The 16,692-nt window shown below is 40.5% G+C and overlaps 1 protein-coding gene across 12 annotated transcripts in view; it reads right to left on the bottom strand.

The window, feature by feature from the left end:
- The window catches only part of LOC140106485 (rap1 GTPase-GDP dissociation stimulator 1-A-like), a 416,700-nt gene continuing 400,008 nt past the window's right edge, over positions 1–16,692 (bottom strand). For 11 of the 12 annotated variants that reach the window (XM_072130944.1, XM_072130943.1, XM_072130945.1 and 8 more), the window contains one exon: positions 6,817–7,353. In XM_072130944.1, the coding sequence (XP_071987045.1) occupies positions 7,202–7,353 (152 nt within the window). In that variant the 3' untranslated portion in view covers positions 6,817–7,201. Of the gene's footprint in view, positions 926–6,816; positions 7,354–16,692 lie in introns of those variants that run through there. The other variant, XM_072130946.1, reaches the window with a different exon arrangement.

Below are 16,692 nucleotides of genomic sequence, written 5' to 3'. Positions count from 1 at the left end.
GGTCAAGAAGCGTAAAAACACATGCAGGGAGAAGAAGCCTTGGCAACGGGGCCGTTTCGCGCTCAGTGGCGCTTTCACAAGCCAATGGCGGCACCCACTGATGACATCACATATATGCACTCATGTGACCACCAGTGGGCAGAGCCACCAAGACTGAATATAATGTATACTCTGTTTTTCAACATATCAGCATTGTAACAATAGATGCAAGCTATGATGATACAAAGTGAGAAAAGATAAACACAATCAAATGTGGGAGGACTACAGGTCCCAGCAAGCATCAACCTTGCCTAGTTGTTCTTATGGACATGGGGTACCACCCTGATATAAAAAACAAACAAAAGGATTGACCACCTTATACTATAAGTTAAAGAACCTATGATGCATGCACACAGTCATAAACATAGACCTCACATGGAACATGTATGAAAAATACCAGAGTACTGACCTGGACAGAGGAGAAAATTAATTATGTCTACTGCAACAAAAGTTGCTACGGCATCCATATTATTAATGGCTTCATTATAATCTCAATAGTACAGACCTCTTAGGTGGGTACACAGCATATGGCGAATGGCTGAAGACGAAAAAAAAAAAAAAAAAGACACGCAGGTACACAAACATAGTAACGTAGTGGTTTAAATAGATGGAAAGGGGTGAAGTAACCAGGGTAAAACGTCCTCACAAAAACACCACAAGTTCATTACGGTCGTTCAGGCCCAGGGGTCCTAATGCTCCAAATTTTATAATATGCCTGCTTTCTTGCTGGAGGAGAAGTAAAGAACGATCTCCTCCTGCTGTGGGGCAATTGACTTGCTCAACTCCAGAGAACTTCAACACCCCCGGATCCCCTCCATGTTCTTTCTGTATATGCTCCAAAAGGCGAGGGCTGCCATTACCATTTATGATGGACCTTTGATGTTCCCTAAAACGAGTAAACATTTTTCTGATTGTCTTGCCAATATAACCTTCCGCATGGACAATACACCACGTAAACTACAAAATCAGAACGACCTGTAATAAACGACCTGACAGCATGTTCTACACCTCCAAAACTGATGACTTTCAGTTGGCCATTCAAGGTACAATAGTTACAGTGGCCACACCTGTGGTTACCAGCAGGGGCACATCCCTGGAGCCAAGTGGCACCCATGGGTGAGAACCTGCTGTGTACCAATCTATCTCTGATGGTCCTACTTCTCCTAAATGTCACTAGGGGTCTGTTAGCTGAGATGTTACCTAGATCCGGGTCCTGTCCTAAGATGTGCCAATATTTTATGAATTGCTGAACGTTTTCAACGCTTTAAGATATCCTTGTGATTTTAAGATTGTTTTCTCGTGAGACATTTTAGAGCGTTATTGGAGGACCAATATGGCTGAAAAAGATTTCATGTGTCAGGATGCATTTCGAGAGCCCTAGTGGTACCAAAACAGAGGAAATCTCTAAATAAGAGACACCATTTTTGAAAGTACATCCATTGAAGAATTTAGCCAGGTGTATTTGTGTATTTGCCCCAAGAGGTGTTTGATTCAATTAGGCTCCAAAAAGGTGAACATTTTTCTCAAAAAAGTCACTTTTACCTCAAATTTTTGTAAGCCACAAGGGTTAAAAGATAAAACAACTCCCAAATCTGTATAAAACTATTTCTCCCGAGTGTAGAATTGCCTTACATGTGCATATAAAATGTTGTATGGGTACGCAGTTGGGTTCAGAAGGGAAAGAGGGGGGTGTTGGCCAAATTTGACAGAAATCCTTTACATGTGTCAGGATGCATTTGGAGAGCCATAGTGGTACCAAAACAGAAGGGAACCCCAACAATTGTCAACATTTTGTAAAGTACACCACTTGGAAAATTAAGCTTAATTAATTAATTAGGAAAAGGGGAAAGATTAAAATTTTCCCAAAACAGTCACTTTTACCCCTAATTTTGTAAGCCACAAGGGATTAAACATGAAACAAAATGAGGAAAACTATATAACCCAAGTATAAAATTGCCCCACGTGTGCATATAACATTTTGTATGGGCGCATAGAAGAGGAGAAGAGCCTTTTAGAAGCCAAATTTGACAGAAATCTTTTACATGTATTTGGGGAGCCCTAGTGGTATAAAATAAAGATCCCAAAAAATTGCCCGAATTTTTGAAGGTACATCCCTTAGAGAATTTGTAACATGTATTTGACCCTACAGGCGTATGATCCAATTGGGCTGTAAAAAGGAAAAAGGTGAACATTTTCCTATAAAGGTCACTTTTACCCCTATTTTTTGTAAGCAACCCCCCCAAACTTTTTTCTCTTGAGTGTATAAGTACCCAACATGTGCATATAAAATGTTTTATTGGCGCACAGTAGAGGGAAAGAGGGATGTTTGCCTTTTAGAAACCAAATTTGACAGATATCCTTTACATGTGTCAGAATGCATTTGGAGAGCCCTAGTGGTATAAAACAGGGAAACTCGAAAAGTTACCCTTATTGTTGAACGCACACCTATTGGAGAATTTAGCAAGGTGTAAATGAGAAATTTGAACATAGAGGTGGTTTCCAAATATAATGTGCAATGGATGCCCAAGATGGAAATTGCAATTATATCTGATAGGTTTGGTGCCCGTTATGTGACACCCAGTTTGTGCAAGTGCAAAATGTCAGGTCTCTGATTAGGAAGCCATGTTTCCTGATGTGAGAGAGACCTAATATGTGATCCTAAACACTAGCCAGAAAATACAGCAGGGCTCTGTAATGATAAAGCACTTGGAATATAAATAAATACATAAAGAACTTGGAGGATTACAAAAGATCTTCTAATAAATCCAGGGGCTTGGAAGGGGAATAGAAAACCTAAATAAAAAACATAAAACCAACAAGTGACCAACCAGTTTGCAATCTTCATTCTGCAATGAAATAATCGAGGGGTACAGGGAGCAATAATTCCTTTTACCAAAATGAATTCACAACCAAGGTTGGAAATAAATTGTGAATGTGTTCAGTATAGAAGGTGGAATATACCAGGGGACCAACTAAAATTTTGTCACATGTATAGACCAGCCATGAACATGAATAGAGCTGTCAGGAACAGCCGTCACCTTGCCCCGATCACTGTGTCTACAGACAAGGTGATGGGTATTACTGAGGTCATAATTGGTTGGTCTGCATTGATCAGCCAATAGCAGTGATCATGAACTGTGGTGGTGGGGGCTACAAAACTCCACTGGTCAACAATTCTTGTTTCAGATACAGGCGGTCCCCCACTTAACCCCTTCACGCTCCGTGGCGGATATATCCGCCACGGAGCGCAGTGACTTAGCGCTCAGTGGCGGATATATCCGCCACGGCGCCTATGCCGGCTCGGCTCTGGATCAGAGCCGAACCGGCATCGGGAAACACGGGGTGCCGGCTGTAACTAATAGCCGGCACCCGAGTGTAACACCCGCGATCGGAGTTGTCTCCGATCGCGGGTGCTTAACCCGTTAAATGCCGCGGTCAGCGCGACCGCGGCATCTAACCTGCATCTGGGGGGTCTTTCCCCCACGATCGGCCCCCCCGAACCGTTTTCGGGGGGCGCCGATCGTTGCTATAGCAACTCTGGGGTCCGATCTGGACCCCAGAGTTACTTGCAAGAATTGCCGGTAAGATGGCGTCTGTGACGTCATCTTACTGGCACAGTGCCAGCCTATGCAAGTGCATAGGCTGACACTGATAATACTCTGCAATACATCAGTATTGCAGAATATTATCATGAAGAAGCAATCAGAAGATTGCTTGTTCATGTCCCATGGTATAAAAGTGAAAAAGTAAAAAAAAAAAGTTATTCAATAAAAAAATAAAGTCATAAATCACTAAAAATGCCCCAAACTCCCAAAACATATAAAGAGACATATAACTCAAAAAAAGTCTAAATCATAACACAAACCCCACATATATAGTATCACCGCGTCCGTAACAACCCGTAGAATAAAAGTAAATCATTATTGAACCCCCACGATAAACGCCGTAAAAAAAACTGTTATAAACCCTCCAAAAATTATGATTTTTACCTTTTCAATCCCACAAAAAATGCTATAAAATGCGATCAAAAAACCATATGTACTCAGACATGATACTGGTGCAAAGTACAACATGTCCCGCAAAAAACAAGCCATCAACCAGCTCCGTAGCCAAAAAAGTAACAATGTTATGCCACTTGGAAGACGGCAATACATAAATGATAGATTTTTCCCCACATTACGGTTTTGTTTGACAAATTTAGTAAAACGTAAGAAAATATATTCATGTCTGGTATCCCCGTAATCGTATCAACCCATAGAATAAAGATAACATGATTATTAGTCTATACAGTGAACACCAAAAAAAAAAAAAGTACAGAATTGATGCTTTTCTACTCCTGCCCTCAAAAAAAGTTCCTAAATTTTCAACAATAGGTGATACCAACCCCAAAATGGTAACAATGGAAAAAGCATCTCATCCCGCAAAAAAAATGCCGTCACATGGCCCCAATAACGAAAAAGCGAAAATTTTATAGCCTTCAAAAGGGGCCAATGAGGAAACTAAAATCCTGGCAGCTGCAGCGCCCTCCTTCCCTTCTGCACCTCGCTGTGCCCCCATAAAACAAGTAACGGCCACATGTGGGGGGTCTCTGTACTCAGGAGAAATTGCAGAACAAATTGTATGGTGGGTTTTCTCTTTTTATATTTTGGAAATGTGTAAATTTTAGTGCTAAATGAACGTATAAGGGAACAATATGACCATTCTAAATTTCACCTCCATTTTGATTCAATTACTATGAAGATCTCAAGGGGTTAACAATCTTCGTAAAAGCGGTTTCTGATAGCTTGAGGGGTGCAGATTTGAAAATGGGTTGGTTATATAGGGGGTTTTGATGCTAAATATGTAAAATTTCATTCAAAACTGTATTTATCCCCAAAATAGTCAATTCGGAAAATCCGGAAAAGCGATATTCTATTTGTAAGCCGCGTGACATCAAAATAAATTATCCAGACATTTCAGAAATTATGAAAATGTAAAGTAGACAAATGGGAAATGTTATTCAGCAACTTATTTAGGTGGTAAATCTATCTGCCTGAAAACGCAATGATTTAGAATTTCGAAAATGGCAAATTTTTCAAAAAATTTATCATATTTTCTTTTTTTTTGTAAATAAACGCAAAACTTATCAGCCAAAATTTACCACTAAAATGAAGTACAACATGTGGGGAAAAAACAATCTCAGAATCGTTTTGATAAGTAACAGTGTTCAAAAGTTATAACCATATAAAGCGAAGCAAGTCCGAATCCAAAAAATCGGGCTGAGCCTTAAAGGGGTTATCCGGGTTTAAATTTTTTTTAATGTCCGGGCTGGGGAGGGCTGGGGAGGGCTGCCGCGGCCCGTCTTCTCCGTGCGCCGGTTTCATTACACCGGCGCACAGGGAGCTTCCGGCCGGCCGGAAGCTCCCATGCGCACCATCTCCCAGCGCTTACAACGCTGAGAGATAGGGACGCATGGGAGGAGCCGTCCACATCGTGGACCGGAAGCTCCCTGTGCGTGGCTTCCGTGCCCCTGTAAACAAACAGGGGCACGGATCGAAGGGACCGCGGCGCGGGACAACGGCGGCGCCGGAGGGGGTAAGTACATGTTTATTATGTTTAACTAGCCTTCCCCAGCCCGGACATAAAAAAAAATTTAAACCCGGATAACCCCTTTAAGCTACAAAATGGCTGCGTCCTTAAGGGGTTAAGAACGCCTGACTTACAGACGACCCCTAGTTACAAACGGAAATTGGTAATTTACTGTACATTAGTGCCAGGTTAAAATAAACAGCTATAACAATTATCAAAGGTGTCTGTAATGCAGCTTTATTGTTAATCCTGGTTCTTATGACAACCCTGCATTTTTAAAACCCAATTGTTACACCGCAAGTCGGGAAGAGGTTAACATTTACCTTAAGATTTATGAGCTTTACCAAATTATTTTCCCTTTCAAAATAAATAGAACGAAACTTACATTGTGTTGCTTACTTTTTTCTTTCTGGCATTTCTTTTCCGCTGCTGGGAAAGATTTTTGACAATGAGCTTCAGAACAGAAAAGAAGTTTTACCTCTTCCTGTCTTTTCCCTAAACCTGAGTCCGTTAACCATCCTTTGGTAAAGATTAGTAAAAGTCAAAGGTGTACTACATAACAATGGCTATTGAATTGTGAAAAAAAAATTTGCATGAACACTTTGGAAGACATTTGTCATAATTTGTTGGTTCATTCTTGGAGCAGTTAATACATTTGCGACTTATTTGGGTGCAGGCTAAGCTACGGCACTAAGTTCCCGCGCCTTATTTAACATAGTGAATGGCTGTTCTGCAGATGTTTGCCTAAAAAGTTGCAAAGAAATGCAAAAACCCACCTGCTCTGAGCAGCTGTACTTGAAAAAAACTCCCTTTTCATTACTGGATAAAAAGGACTACACTTCTTAAATTAAAAATTAACTTTATGCAACATGAAAAAATTATTCACCACAGTTTAAAATGTACAATTTCATCATCTTATTATTAAAATGTAATCAAGTAATTACTTCATCATTTTCTATAGGATCATCTTTTTGAGTGGGATTATTGTTAATCTTGGGGTCCATGCACACTAATGTATGGGGGCTGATATACGGATATAGGGGAATCATTTGTGACAAATTAGGCGCAATTTAAAATGCATATAAGTCAAAACAACACCTAACATAAATTACAAGACAGGAAAAGGAACAAACCAGATGCAACCTTAGACACACTATGATTAATGTCCCCCTTTGAGTTGTGGAAGAACACATCTTTTGAACAGTTGGGTTCTCTCTTTTACCCTGTTCTTTATTATAATATTGCACCAGATTTCTGGGATACAGATAACAACACTGAAGAATAATGTACAATTATTTTGAAAGAGAACCTACACGTTATTACAAAATTATGATTTATTAAGGTTTCTTTACATCTATAGCCATTTTGGCACTATTATGTAAATAAGGAAAAGCCCCTTTGTTGTTTATCACAATAAATATTATGTTGTAAACCCCACTCAATAAATATTGTGCTTATTTGTAGTATTTTACAGAGCTACCTAAAAGTTACTAATGGAGACTATTTTTAAGAGCAGGTGGCTACAAGGGCTGATGCAGGTATGTTGGCAAGCGCTATGATTGGGTTCTTGGTGTTAGTTCACTCATTTCTTTGATTATGGAAAGAAGTGCTCACTGTTCTGGCTATAATGTTCCATAATTTCCAGAACTTTGGTGGCCTGTTTCACTACATTGCTGCTGCTGTGTCCACAAAGCTTCTCCAGCGTTTCTTTCAGGTTTAGTACTTCCATTTCCTTTCGCAAATCATCTGTAGAAAGACAGCTTCCGTTAGACACCAAGAATTTACTTACACAACGTTTTAGTGGTCTCAAGTTTATATGCCTCTTTAAGGGCTATGCCATTTACATTGTTTTAAAGCTATGATTGAAGTTATTGCAATACTAGGGGCTCCTACAGTTGCACTTTATAGACATTGGTGCTCTATACTTAAAGGTAACCTGTCACCAGGAGAATCTATCTAAAACTAAAGTAGGGCCGGTTGCCCGTGTGCCGGACATGTCTATAAATTGAGACTGCTGCCTGCATCTGGAAAAATTAACTTATATTCATGGTCTGCTTCCAGTCTAGGGGGTGAGGTTTCAGGCACAGCAAAAAGGCGACGGCCCTCACGACTGCATCTTTACATAACTGTGCCTTCTTATCTCTCTGTAGCTGCAGCAGGCCCTGCCTTCTGGCTTCTTGTCCTCTTCTTGTCCTGCGGTGGTCTAGTCCAATTCTCGCGCATGCCTTTCTCCTTCTGGGTACACGCAAGGTTGGAGCATAGATGACCAGCGCATGCGCAAGAATTGAGATGAGGTGGACATTACAGGGAGATAGGGAGGCGCGATTATTTAAAGATGCGGCTGTGAAGGCCGATGCCTCCTTGACTGCTGTGCCCGGAGCCCCACCAGACTGTAAGCAGACCATGAATATAAGTTAATTTTTCCGGCTACAGGTAGCGGTCTCAATTCATAAAGACAGGTCCGGCACACAGGCAACCCTACAAGATACTTATTGTGGTTTTATGTTGATTCGTCTGGTGACAGGTTCCCTTTAAGCTCTACAGAGACATTGGCATTGCTAAATAATAATAATACCTGTGTATAATAATAATTCCACACAGATTACACAGAGCTTGCCAAATCGGTCTCTGTCCCTAGTGGGGCTCACAATTTAATCAACTTACCAGTATGTTTTGGAGTGTGGGAGGAAACCGGAGGACCTGGCGGAAACCCACGCAAACACGGAGTGAACATACAAACTCATTGCAGATGTTGACCCTGGGACAGTTAATGGGGTATGTGTGGATATATATGTATACATTTCTTCAATTGGATTTTATTAAAAAAAAAACTTGACTGTGTAAGTATAGTTTCCTATAAATGTAAACATGTTTCCCATACAAATTAGATTGTTGTCCTTGGATACGACCACTGCTGCTGGAGTGAACAAACAGTTTTTGCTTATGAAATGGCCGGGAGTCACTACAGGTCAGTCCTGTGGTAATGAACACTAATCCAGGTGGTCAGTTACATCTTAATAGTGCATGTGTGGCCACTGCTGCAAGAGTTAGCACGTAACGCTCCACTGCTGGCCGCCTTACAGATCGAATAAATACCTTCTACACCAGGGTCCCTTACCGTTGGAACTCACATACAGTTCCTGGGCTTAGAGACATATCTCTGTCAGACACATTTATTTATATAACTCAAGGACTCAATGATCTACTGTAAAACGTTGTGACATGGACCTGACGAAGGGAAATACGTGCCTGAAATACGTTGTCTACCTTCTGATAAAAACGTCAACTGAACACATTGAATAACAGTATATTATAATGAACAAGTGATCAAATGATAACTTGTTTATGTCCTGTCCAGGGACAAAATTTAAAAAATTTTTTAAAAAAAACTAAAAAAAGAATAAAAGTCCCCTGATGTCCCATCCCATATAAAAATCAAATATAACATGAAAAAGTGCTCCAGCATAAGTTAAAGAACGAGTACCCATTTGAATGGGCTAAGAACTCTGTTAATTATTTAGGAATCACTCTCACTGTCCCTACTAATCAAATGGCCCAAGTCAATATCAACTCTTTAGCTCAAACCATCACAAAGGATTTACGCGCTTTTGCCAACCTTCCTATTTCATGGACAGGCAGAATTGCTTCAGTTAAAATGATGGTTCTCCCCAAAATTTTATATTATTTCAGGAACTTACCTATCCCCTTACATATTTCCTCCCTAAAAAAACATCCAAAAACTACTGACTGCCTTCATATGGAAGGGCCAAAAAGCAAGAGTACCTTTGAATACTCTAATAATGTCAACGGCAGATGGGGGTCTGGGATGCCCATCAGTAGTAGAGTACTATAAAGCGGCAGTTGCAGATCAGATAAAAGCTTGGTGGTCGGATGAGGTAGACAAAAGGTGGATCGAATTAGAAAGAAGTCTATCAGGATTCCCATCTTTAATTTCGTTGGTATGGGCTATTAGGTATTCTCAAGTTAAACTACCTATAATCTCCCCTACCATGAAAGCAGCGATAACGTTTCTCAAGGAAGCCTTTTTAGACCCGAAAGTCATATCATTAAAGATTCAGGATCTCCCGTTCTCAGTGCTTAATTGCATTATATCCAACACAAACTTTGATCTGTGGGTCGCCAATGGGATCAGGACGGTGGGAGACATCATGGAAGGGAATGGAATTCGCCCCTTCGATCAAATAGCATCGCAATACCATCTCACCAAGGGGGAATTTTACAAATATCTACAATTACGTCACTTCCTGGCCAACCAGAAATCCATGGAAACACATATCCCCTCCAAATATGAAAGATTTTTAACTTCACCAAACCCCCAGAAAAAGGGTATCTCAGCAGCTTACTCTACTCTAGTGGGCTGTCATAAGATTGATAATACCCCCTATAAGGAGAAATGGGAGTTAGAGCTCCAGGAGCATTTTACAAATGATCAATGGTGTAAGGCCGTAGCGATCAGCAACAAAGCGTCTAGGTGTGCTAACCACCTGGAAAATTCCAGGAAAATGCTTTATAGATGGTACTTCACCCCCTATAGGCTATCCAAAATGTTCCCTAACTCCTCACCACTATGCTGGAGATGCGCCAATTCTAAAGGGTCTCTTCTTCATATCTGGTGGTCTTGCTCAAGCATTGCCCCTCTATGGGCACGGGTGATCAAACTGATTACCGCAGTCCTATGTTTCCCACCCCCTTGGGGACCTCAGGTTGCTCTTCTTGGCTTGGGGCTTGACCAATTAAAAACCTCAGATAGGCTCCTGATGCATAACATTATAACCACTGTAAGATTACACATTGCGAGGCTCTGGAAATCGCAGGAAATTCCTGTTATTAAAGTTATTAGGAGAGAAATAAATCACAATTGTGTAATGGAGTAACTCATTGCCCATCGTACGCACTCTATGTCCCGCTTCACCCACGTATGGTCTAAGTGGAAGGACTTCTGTAGCTGCAGCTCTGACTAGGGTCTATACATTACTCCAAAGGGAGGGAAGCATGTACCTCACATTGAATGCCACCGTTCACTAACAGACCACTTTTTTTTATGCTGCAAATATCTTAGCCTATAGCAACTACTCTATCATTGTACAATTGCTAACTTGTGTAAAGTCCATTTCTGGTACCGCACGGCCTGTAATTTTTGGTTAATTACTATGTTAGTCTGTTATTCTAGTTTTTTTTCTTGAGCTAATATCTGAATGTACCCTTTAACCTGTAAGTGCTTTTCTATTTCACAGGGTGGGTATCCTTGCCTGGGTTTACCTACCCCTGGTCAGTGTACGTTGGTACTTTTATATTATTAATCTTCAATAAAAAGTTGATGTTAAAAAAAAAAATAACATGAAAAAGTGAAAATCACCATATAACACTACATATTGGGTATACAGAACCTGTACAATAAAATAAAAATCTCACTGAACCTGTTCAGTAAACGTAGTAAAAGTTAAAAAAAAAATAAAAGTTTTCACATATGACCTCATAAAAACAGGATAAAAAGTGATCAAAAAGTAACATTTACCCTGACATGATACAGAACAAGTACAGCTTGTCCGCAAAAAAAGCCCTAAAACAGCTCTGTAAACAAAATTTTTTAAATGTTATGCCCATTAATACATAGTGATGCAAAAAAAAGCTAATTTGTAGCAAAATGAGTTCTATATTTTGCAAAACAAGTTAACCATAAAAAAAGCTATATAAATGGGCATCACCGTAATCGTAAAGATAACACATTATTTTTATGGTATGGTGAGTGGCCGGGAAAAAAAATGCTATAAAACATAAACAAGAATTAATTACCATATTTTTTTTAAACCACCACCAAGAAAGAGTTAATAAAATCTTATTAGTAGCTATTTAACTCCCTCTAAATGACGCAACCGAAAAGTGGATCTTATCCCGCAACAAAAATAATCACCCAACGTCCAAATAACAAAAAAAATAAACATTTTACAGCCTGTAAAATGTGACAATGCAGATCTGTTCTGAATAGCGCGTTATTTGCCCAGCTGTTTGCCCATATAGCCGTTTACGAACACATATGGGGGATGCTCATACTTGGGAGAAATTGGGTATCGAACTTTGTGTTTTTTTTGTGATTAGATTATGACAGTTTCATTTTTAGAAAAAATAATGTATTGTCTAAAAAATTACAGTTTGTAAATGACACCTCCATTTTGTTTTAACCCTAGTGAAACATCTAAAGTGTTAAGACACTTCTTAAATTATGCCATTTTAGAAACTAAACTTTGTGTGGTTTTACTGTTCAGGCCTCTCAAAGCTGAGCAGGTGCCTCTAAATATGGGTTTTGGCGATTTTCATAAAAATAGAAAAATTTCACCCAAAATTTTGAACCTCCTAACCAACCTAGAGAAAAGAATGTGCATAAAAAGCCATTTGGGAAATGTTCGTTATGAAGTTGTTTGGATGCTATGAGTATCTGCCTGAAAAGCATAAAATGTTGAACTTATAATGACACGGCAGATTTAACTCCTTAAGGCTTAAAGCATAACTGTAAAACTATAGTGATTTTACCAAATAATTATATTTGATTCCACTTTTGAAAACAAACGTAACGATACCTACCAAGTGACTTAGCGCTCAGCGTCCGAAATATCGGACGCTGAGCCGATGCTGGTTCAGCTCAAGATCAGAGACCAACCGGCATCGGGAAACACGGGGTGGCGGCTGTAACATATAGCTGGCACCCCAGTGTAACACCCGCGGCCGAAGTGGGCTCCGATGGCTGGTGCTTAGCCCGTTAATTGCCGCGGTCAGCTCGGCTGCGGCATTTAACTTGGCTTTGGGCGGTCTTTCCCCCGCGATCGCCCGCCCCCCCCAAGTCGCTTTCGGGGGGCGCCGCTCTGGACCCCAGAGTTACCTGCAAGAACTGCCAGTAAGATGGCGTCTGTAACGTTATCTTACTGGCAGAGGGCCAGCCTATGCAAGTGTATAGGCCGACACTGCTAATACCCTGCAATACATCAGTATTGCAGGATATTATCATGAACAACCAATCAGATGATTGCTTGTCCATTTCCCATGGTGGAAACTGTAAAAAAGTAAAAAAAAAAAAAGGTTATTCAATAAAAAAAAAGTTAGAAATCAATAAAAATGCCCATAAGCCCCAAAACATATAAAGAGACATATAACGCAAAAAGAAGTCTAAATATTAACACAAACCCCACATACATAGAATCAACGCATCTGTAACAACCTGTAGAATAAAAGTTAATCATTATTGAACCCGCACGATGAACGCCGTTAAAAAAACTGTTATAAACCCTCTAAAAATTATGATTTTTACCTATTCAATCCCACAAAAATTGCAATAAAAAGTGATAAAAAAAACATATGTACTCCAGAATGATACCGGTGCAAAGTACAACATTTTCCACAAAAAAACAAGCCATCAACCAGCTCTGTAGCCAAAAAAGTAAAAATGTTATGCCACTTGTAAGATGGCAATGCAAAAATGATAGATTTTTCCCCACATTAGGGTTTTATTTGACAAATTTAGTAAAATGTAAGAAATAATATTCATGTCTGGTATCCCCGTAATTGTATTGACCCATAGAATAAAGATAACATGATTATTAGGCTAAACGGTGAACACGGGGGGGGGAAACAAAGTAAAATATCCAGTACAGAATTGATGCTTTTCTACTCCTCCCCTCAAAAAAAAGTTCCTAAATTTTCAACAATGGGGGATACCAACCCCAAATGGTAACACTGGAAAAAGCATCTCATCCCGCAAAAAAAATGCTGTCACATGGCCCCAATAACGAAAAACCGAAAATTTTACAGCCTACAAAAGGGGCCAATAAGGAAACTAAAATCCTGGCAGCTGCAGGGTGCTCTTTCCCTTCTGCGCCTCGCTGTGCGCCCAGAAAACAAGTCACGGCCACATGTGGGGGGTCTCTGCACTTGGGAGAAATTATAGAACAAATTGTATGGTGGGTTTTCTCTTTATCTTTTGGAAATGTGTAAATTTTAGGGCTAAATGAACGTATAACCTACAAAATTTGACTATTCTAAATTTCACCTCCATTTTGATTCAATTACTATGAAGATCTCAAGGGGTTAACAATCTTCCTAAAAACTGTTTCTTATAGTTTGAGGGGTGCAGATTTGCAAAAGAGTTGATACATAGGGGGGTTTTGATACTAAATATGTAAAATTTCATTCAAAACAGTATTTATCCCCAAAATAGTCAATTCTAAAAATCCGAAAAAATCGCTATTCAATTTGTAAGCCATGTGACGACAAAATAAATTATCCAGACATTTCAAAAATTATGAAAATGTAAAGTAGACATATGGGAAATATAATTCAGCTACTTATTTAGGTGCACTACCAAAAAAGAGGGGCAGCATATAATGCTAAAATGGTCAAAGTTTATTGAATACAGTTTAAAAATAAAACATGTAAACAGGGTGGTTACAAGGCATAAAATATGTAGGTTCTGGGCAGCAAATACACATATAAAGTTGAATAATAACTAACATTCATAAAGTGCATGGTGCAAGGCCAGAAAATTGATGCATAGTGACACAAGTAATATTGCATGTAAATGGCGATGCATACAGAGTAAAGTGACGAATGTTACCTCATGGCAAATAGTAGTACAGCACAAGGGGTGAAAGGCTGCCCAGAACCTCTCCGACACGTGTTTCGTCCAGAGAGGACTTTGTCAAGGGGTGGTGCTAAAGCAAGTAGCTGGGAAATATATGTGGCTGGCTGACCAATAGATGTAGTGGATACACACCTGCGTCTTGTGAACAAACGGGGAAGGGGTTGTGGCGCATGATCAGCGACTTAGGCGCACAGGCGGGTGGGACAGAAACGTCATCCGAATGCCGAATGTCCAGGAAATCTATGGAATCAGAGTTGGAAGACCAAGTCAGCTTGATGAATTTTTGTTCAACCCTTCAAGGTTACCAAGGACTCTCTGGGGTATCTTCAAACAGAAAGCGGCATTCGGAAAGCGACATCAACAAATTCCTTGCTGCATGCGACTTCTGCACATCCCATGCAAACCATCAATGCAGTTCCGATCGGCCAGTTTTTACGAATGAAAAGAATTTGTTCATCAACAGATGAATTTGAAAAACAAGCAGAAGACCTATCTAATAGGTTTCTTGAACGTGGCTACAGCAAAAGATGCATCTCTAAGGCATACAAACGAGCCTGTGCCACGGACCGCACTACTTTGCTGTATCCAAAGAAACCAGTTCATACTGTTCAACCCCCACGATTTGTAACCACCTATCATAATAGATGGCGTGACATGCAAGCGATTTTTCACAAATTTTGGCCGATCCTTACCTCTGATCCCATTTTGGGTAAAATTCTGACTCCATATCCATTGCTTGTTTCCCGGAGGGCACGCAATCTTAGAGATACTCTCGTACATAGCTATCTCATTCCTGATCCACCAAAAAGGATTTTTGGTGCACCCCCACCCAAATGGGGTAGCACTCCTTGCGGCAAATGTATAGCGTGCCCGAATGTGGAGAAAACTACTCTTTTTCTTTCCTCTGATGGAACCAAACAATTTAAGATCACATGGCCCATCAACTGCACTACCAAGGGCGTAATCTATTATGCGACTTGGCCTTGCAAGAAGATCTATGTTGGTATGACAACCCGTGATCTGAAAACTAGAACCCGGGAACATGTCACAGGTATTTTGTCAGCTTCTTCAGTGGATGGTGTAGAAGATATCCTCAAACTGAAACCCATTCCCCGGCACTTCAGACAAGCCCACCATTCGGACCCGAGCGGCTTTGAGGTAACTGGCATTGATCATGTTAATCTTGAGCTTCGGGGGGGGGGGGGGGCTTTAAAATGCAGACTGCTACAACTGGAATCCAAATGGATTTGGACACTTCAAACAGTGTCCCCTCAAGGTCTAAATGAAAACTTTGGGTTTGCTGCCTTTCTCTAAATTGCATCTTTCTGCCATCTCCGTATTCGCCTCTTGTGGTGCACTCTTTGTTTTTAAAATGTTTACTTATTTTTTAACATACTCACATGTTTGTCTTTTTTTTGTGTTATAGAACGTTAACACCTTGCTGGATGCATCCCTATGAACTGACCTTGTCCTTGCAGCCCTTGATCAACCTGAATTTTTCCTCCAACTCCGTTCCCATCTTTCAGCAACAGGACACTCCTCATGGATTGCGTTTCACCGATTCATCAACATCCCCTTCTCCCCCTCTCCCCCTTTTCCACCCCATGTTCTCACATTATTTTTGGTCACTCTTTTTGCTGCGCAGCAATCTTTTGATATTTGTTCACCTTTTCACTATCTCACCCTATCCTTTCCTCTCCTTTCACTTCCTCACCTCACTCCTGCACTTATTCATTGCACCCAAATGCACACCAGCCAGGCGGCTATTACCGGCACTTATTCTCCATTTTTCATTACTACCTTCACACTCAATTTTTGCCCTTTACACATTTTCACATTTTTATGCAGACCTTGTTCTTGCCCTTCGTATCGCCAACACGGCGTCTTGTATCTATGTTCGTAATAGTCTTCACTTTATTTATTTATTTATGCTCCCTCATTGCCCTCTCCCAAAATGGCGTCTGGACAATTTTGGTGGAATGTGCGCATGCGCGGACGGGTGGCTGGTCACTGCATCGTCTGGATCACATGATTGCTCTGGATGACGTTTCTGTCCGCCCCCCCCCCCCCGCCCGTGCGCCTAAGTCGCTGATCATGCGCCACAACCCCTTCCCCGTTTGTTCACAAGACGCAGGTGTGTATCCACTGCATCTATTGGTCAGCCAGCCACATATATTTCCCAGCTACTTGCTTTAGCACCACCCCTTGACAAAGTCCTCTCTGGACGAAACACGTGTCGGGGAGGTGCTGGGCAGCCTTTCACCCCTTGTGCTGTACTACTACTTGCCATGAGGTAACATTCGTCACTTTACTCTGTTTGCACTTTGTATTCATCGACACTTACATGCAATATTACTTGTGTCATTAAGCATAAATTTTCTGGCCTTGCACCATGCACTTTATGAATGTAAATTATTATTCACCTTTATATGTGT

Source organism: Engystomops pustulosus, chromosome 11, assembly GCF_040894005.1.
Source record: "Engystomops pustulosus chromosome 11, aEngPut4.maternal, whole genome shotgun sequence".
In the NCBI taxonomy this organism is placed as follows: Eukaryota; Metazoa; Chordata; class Amphibia; order Anura; family Leptodactylidae; genus Engystomops; species Engystomops pustulosus.
The sequence above is the reverse complement of the archived record's forward strand: the minus strand, read 5'-3'. Positions and strand labels throughout refer to the sequence as shown.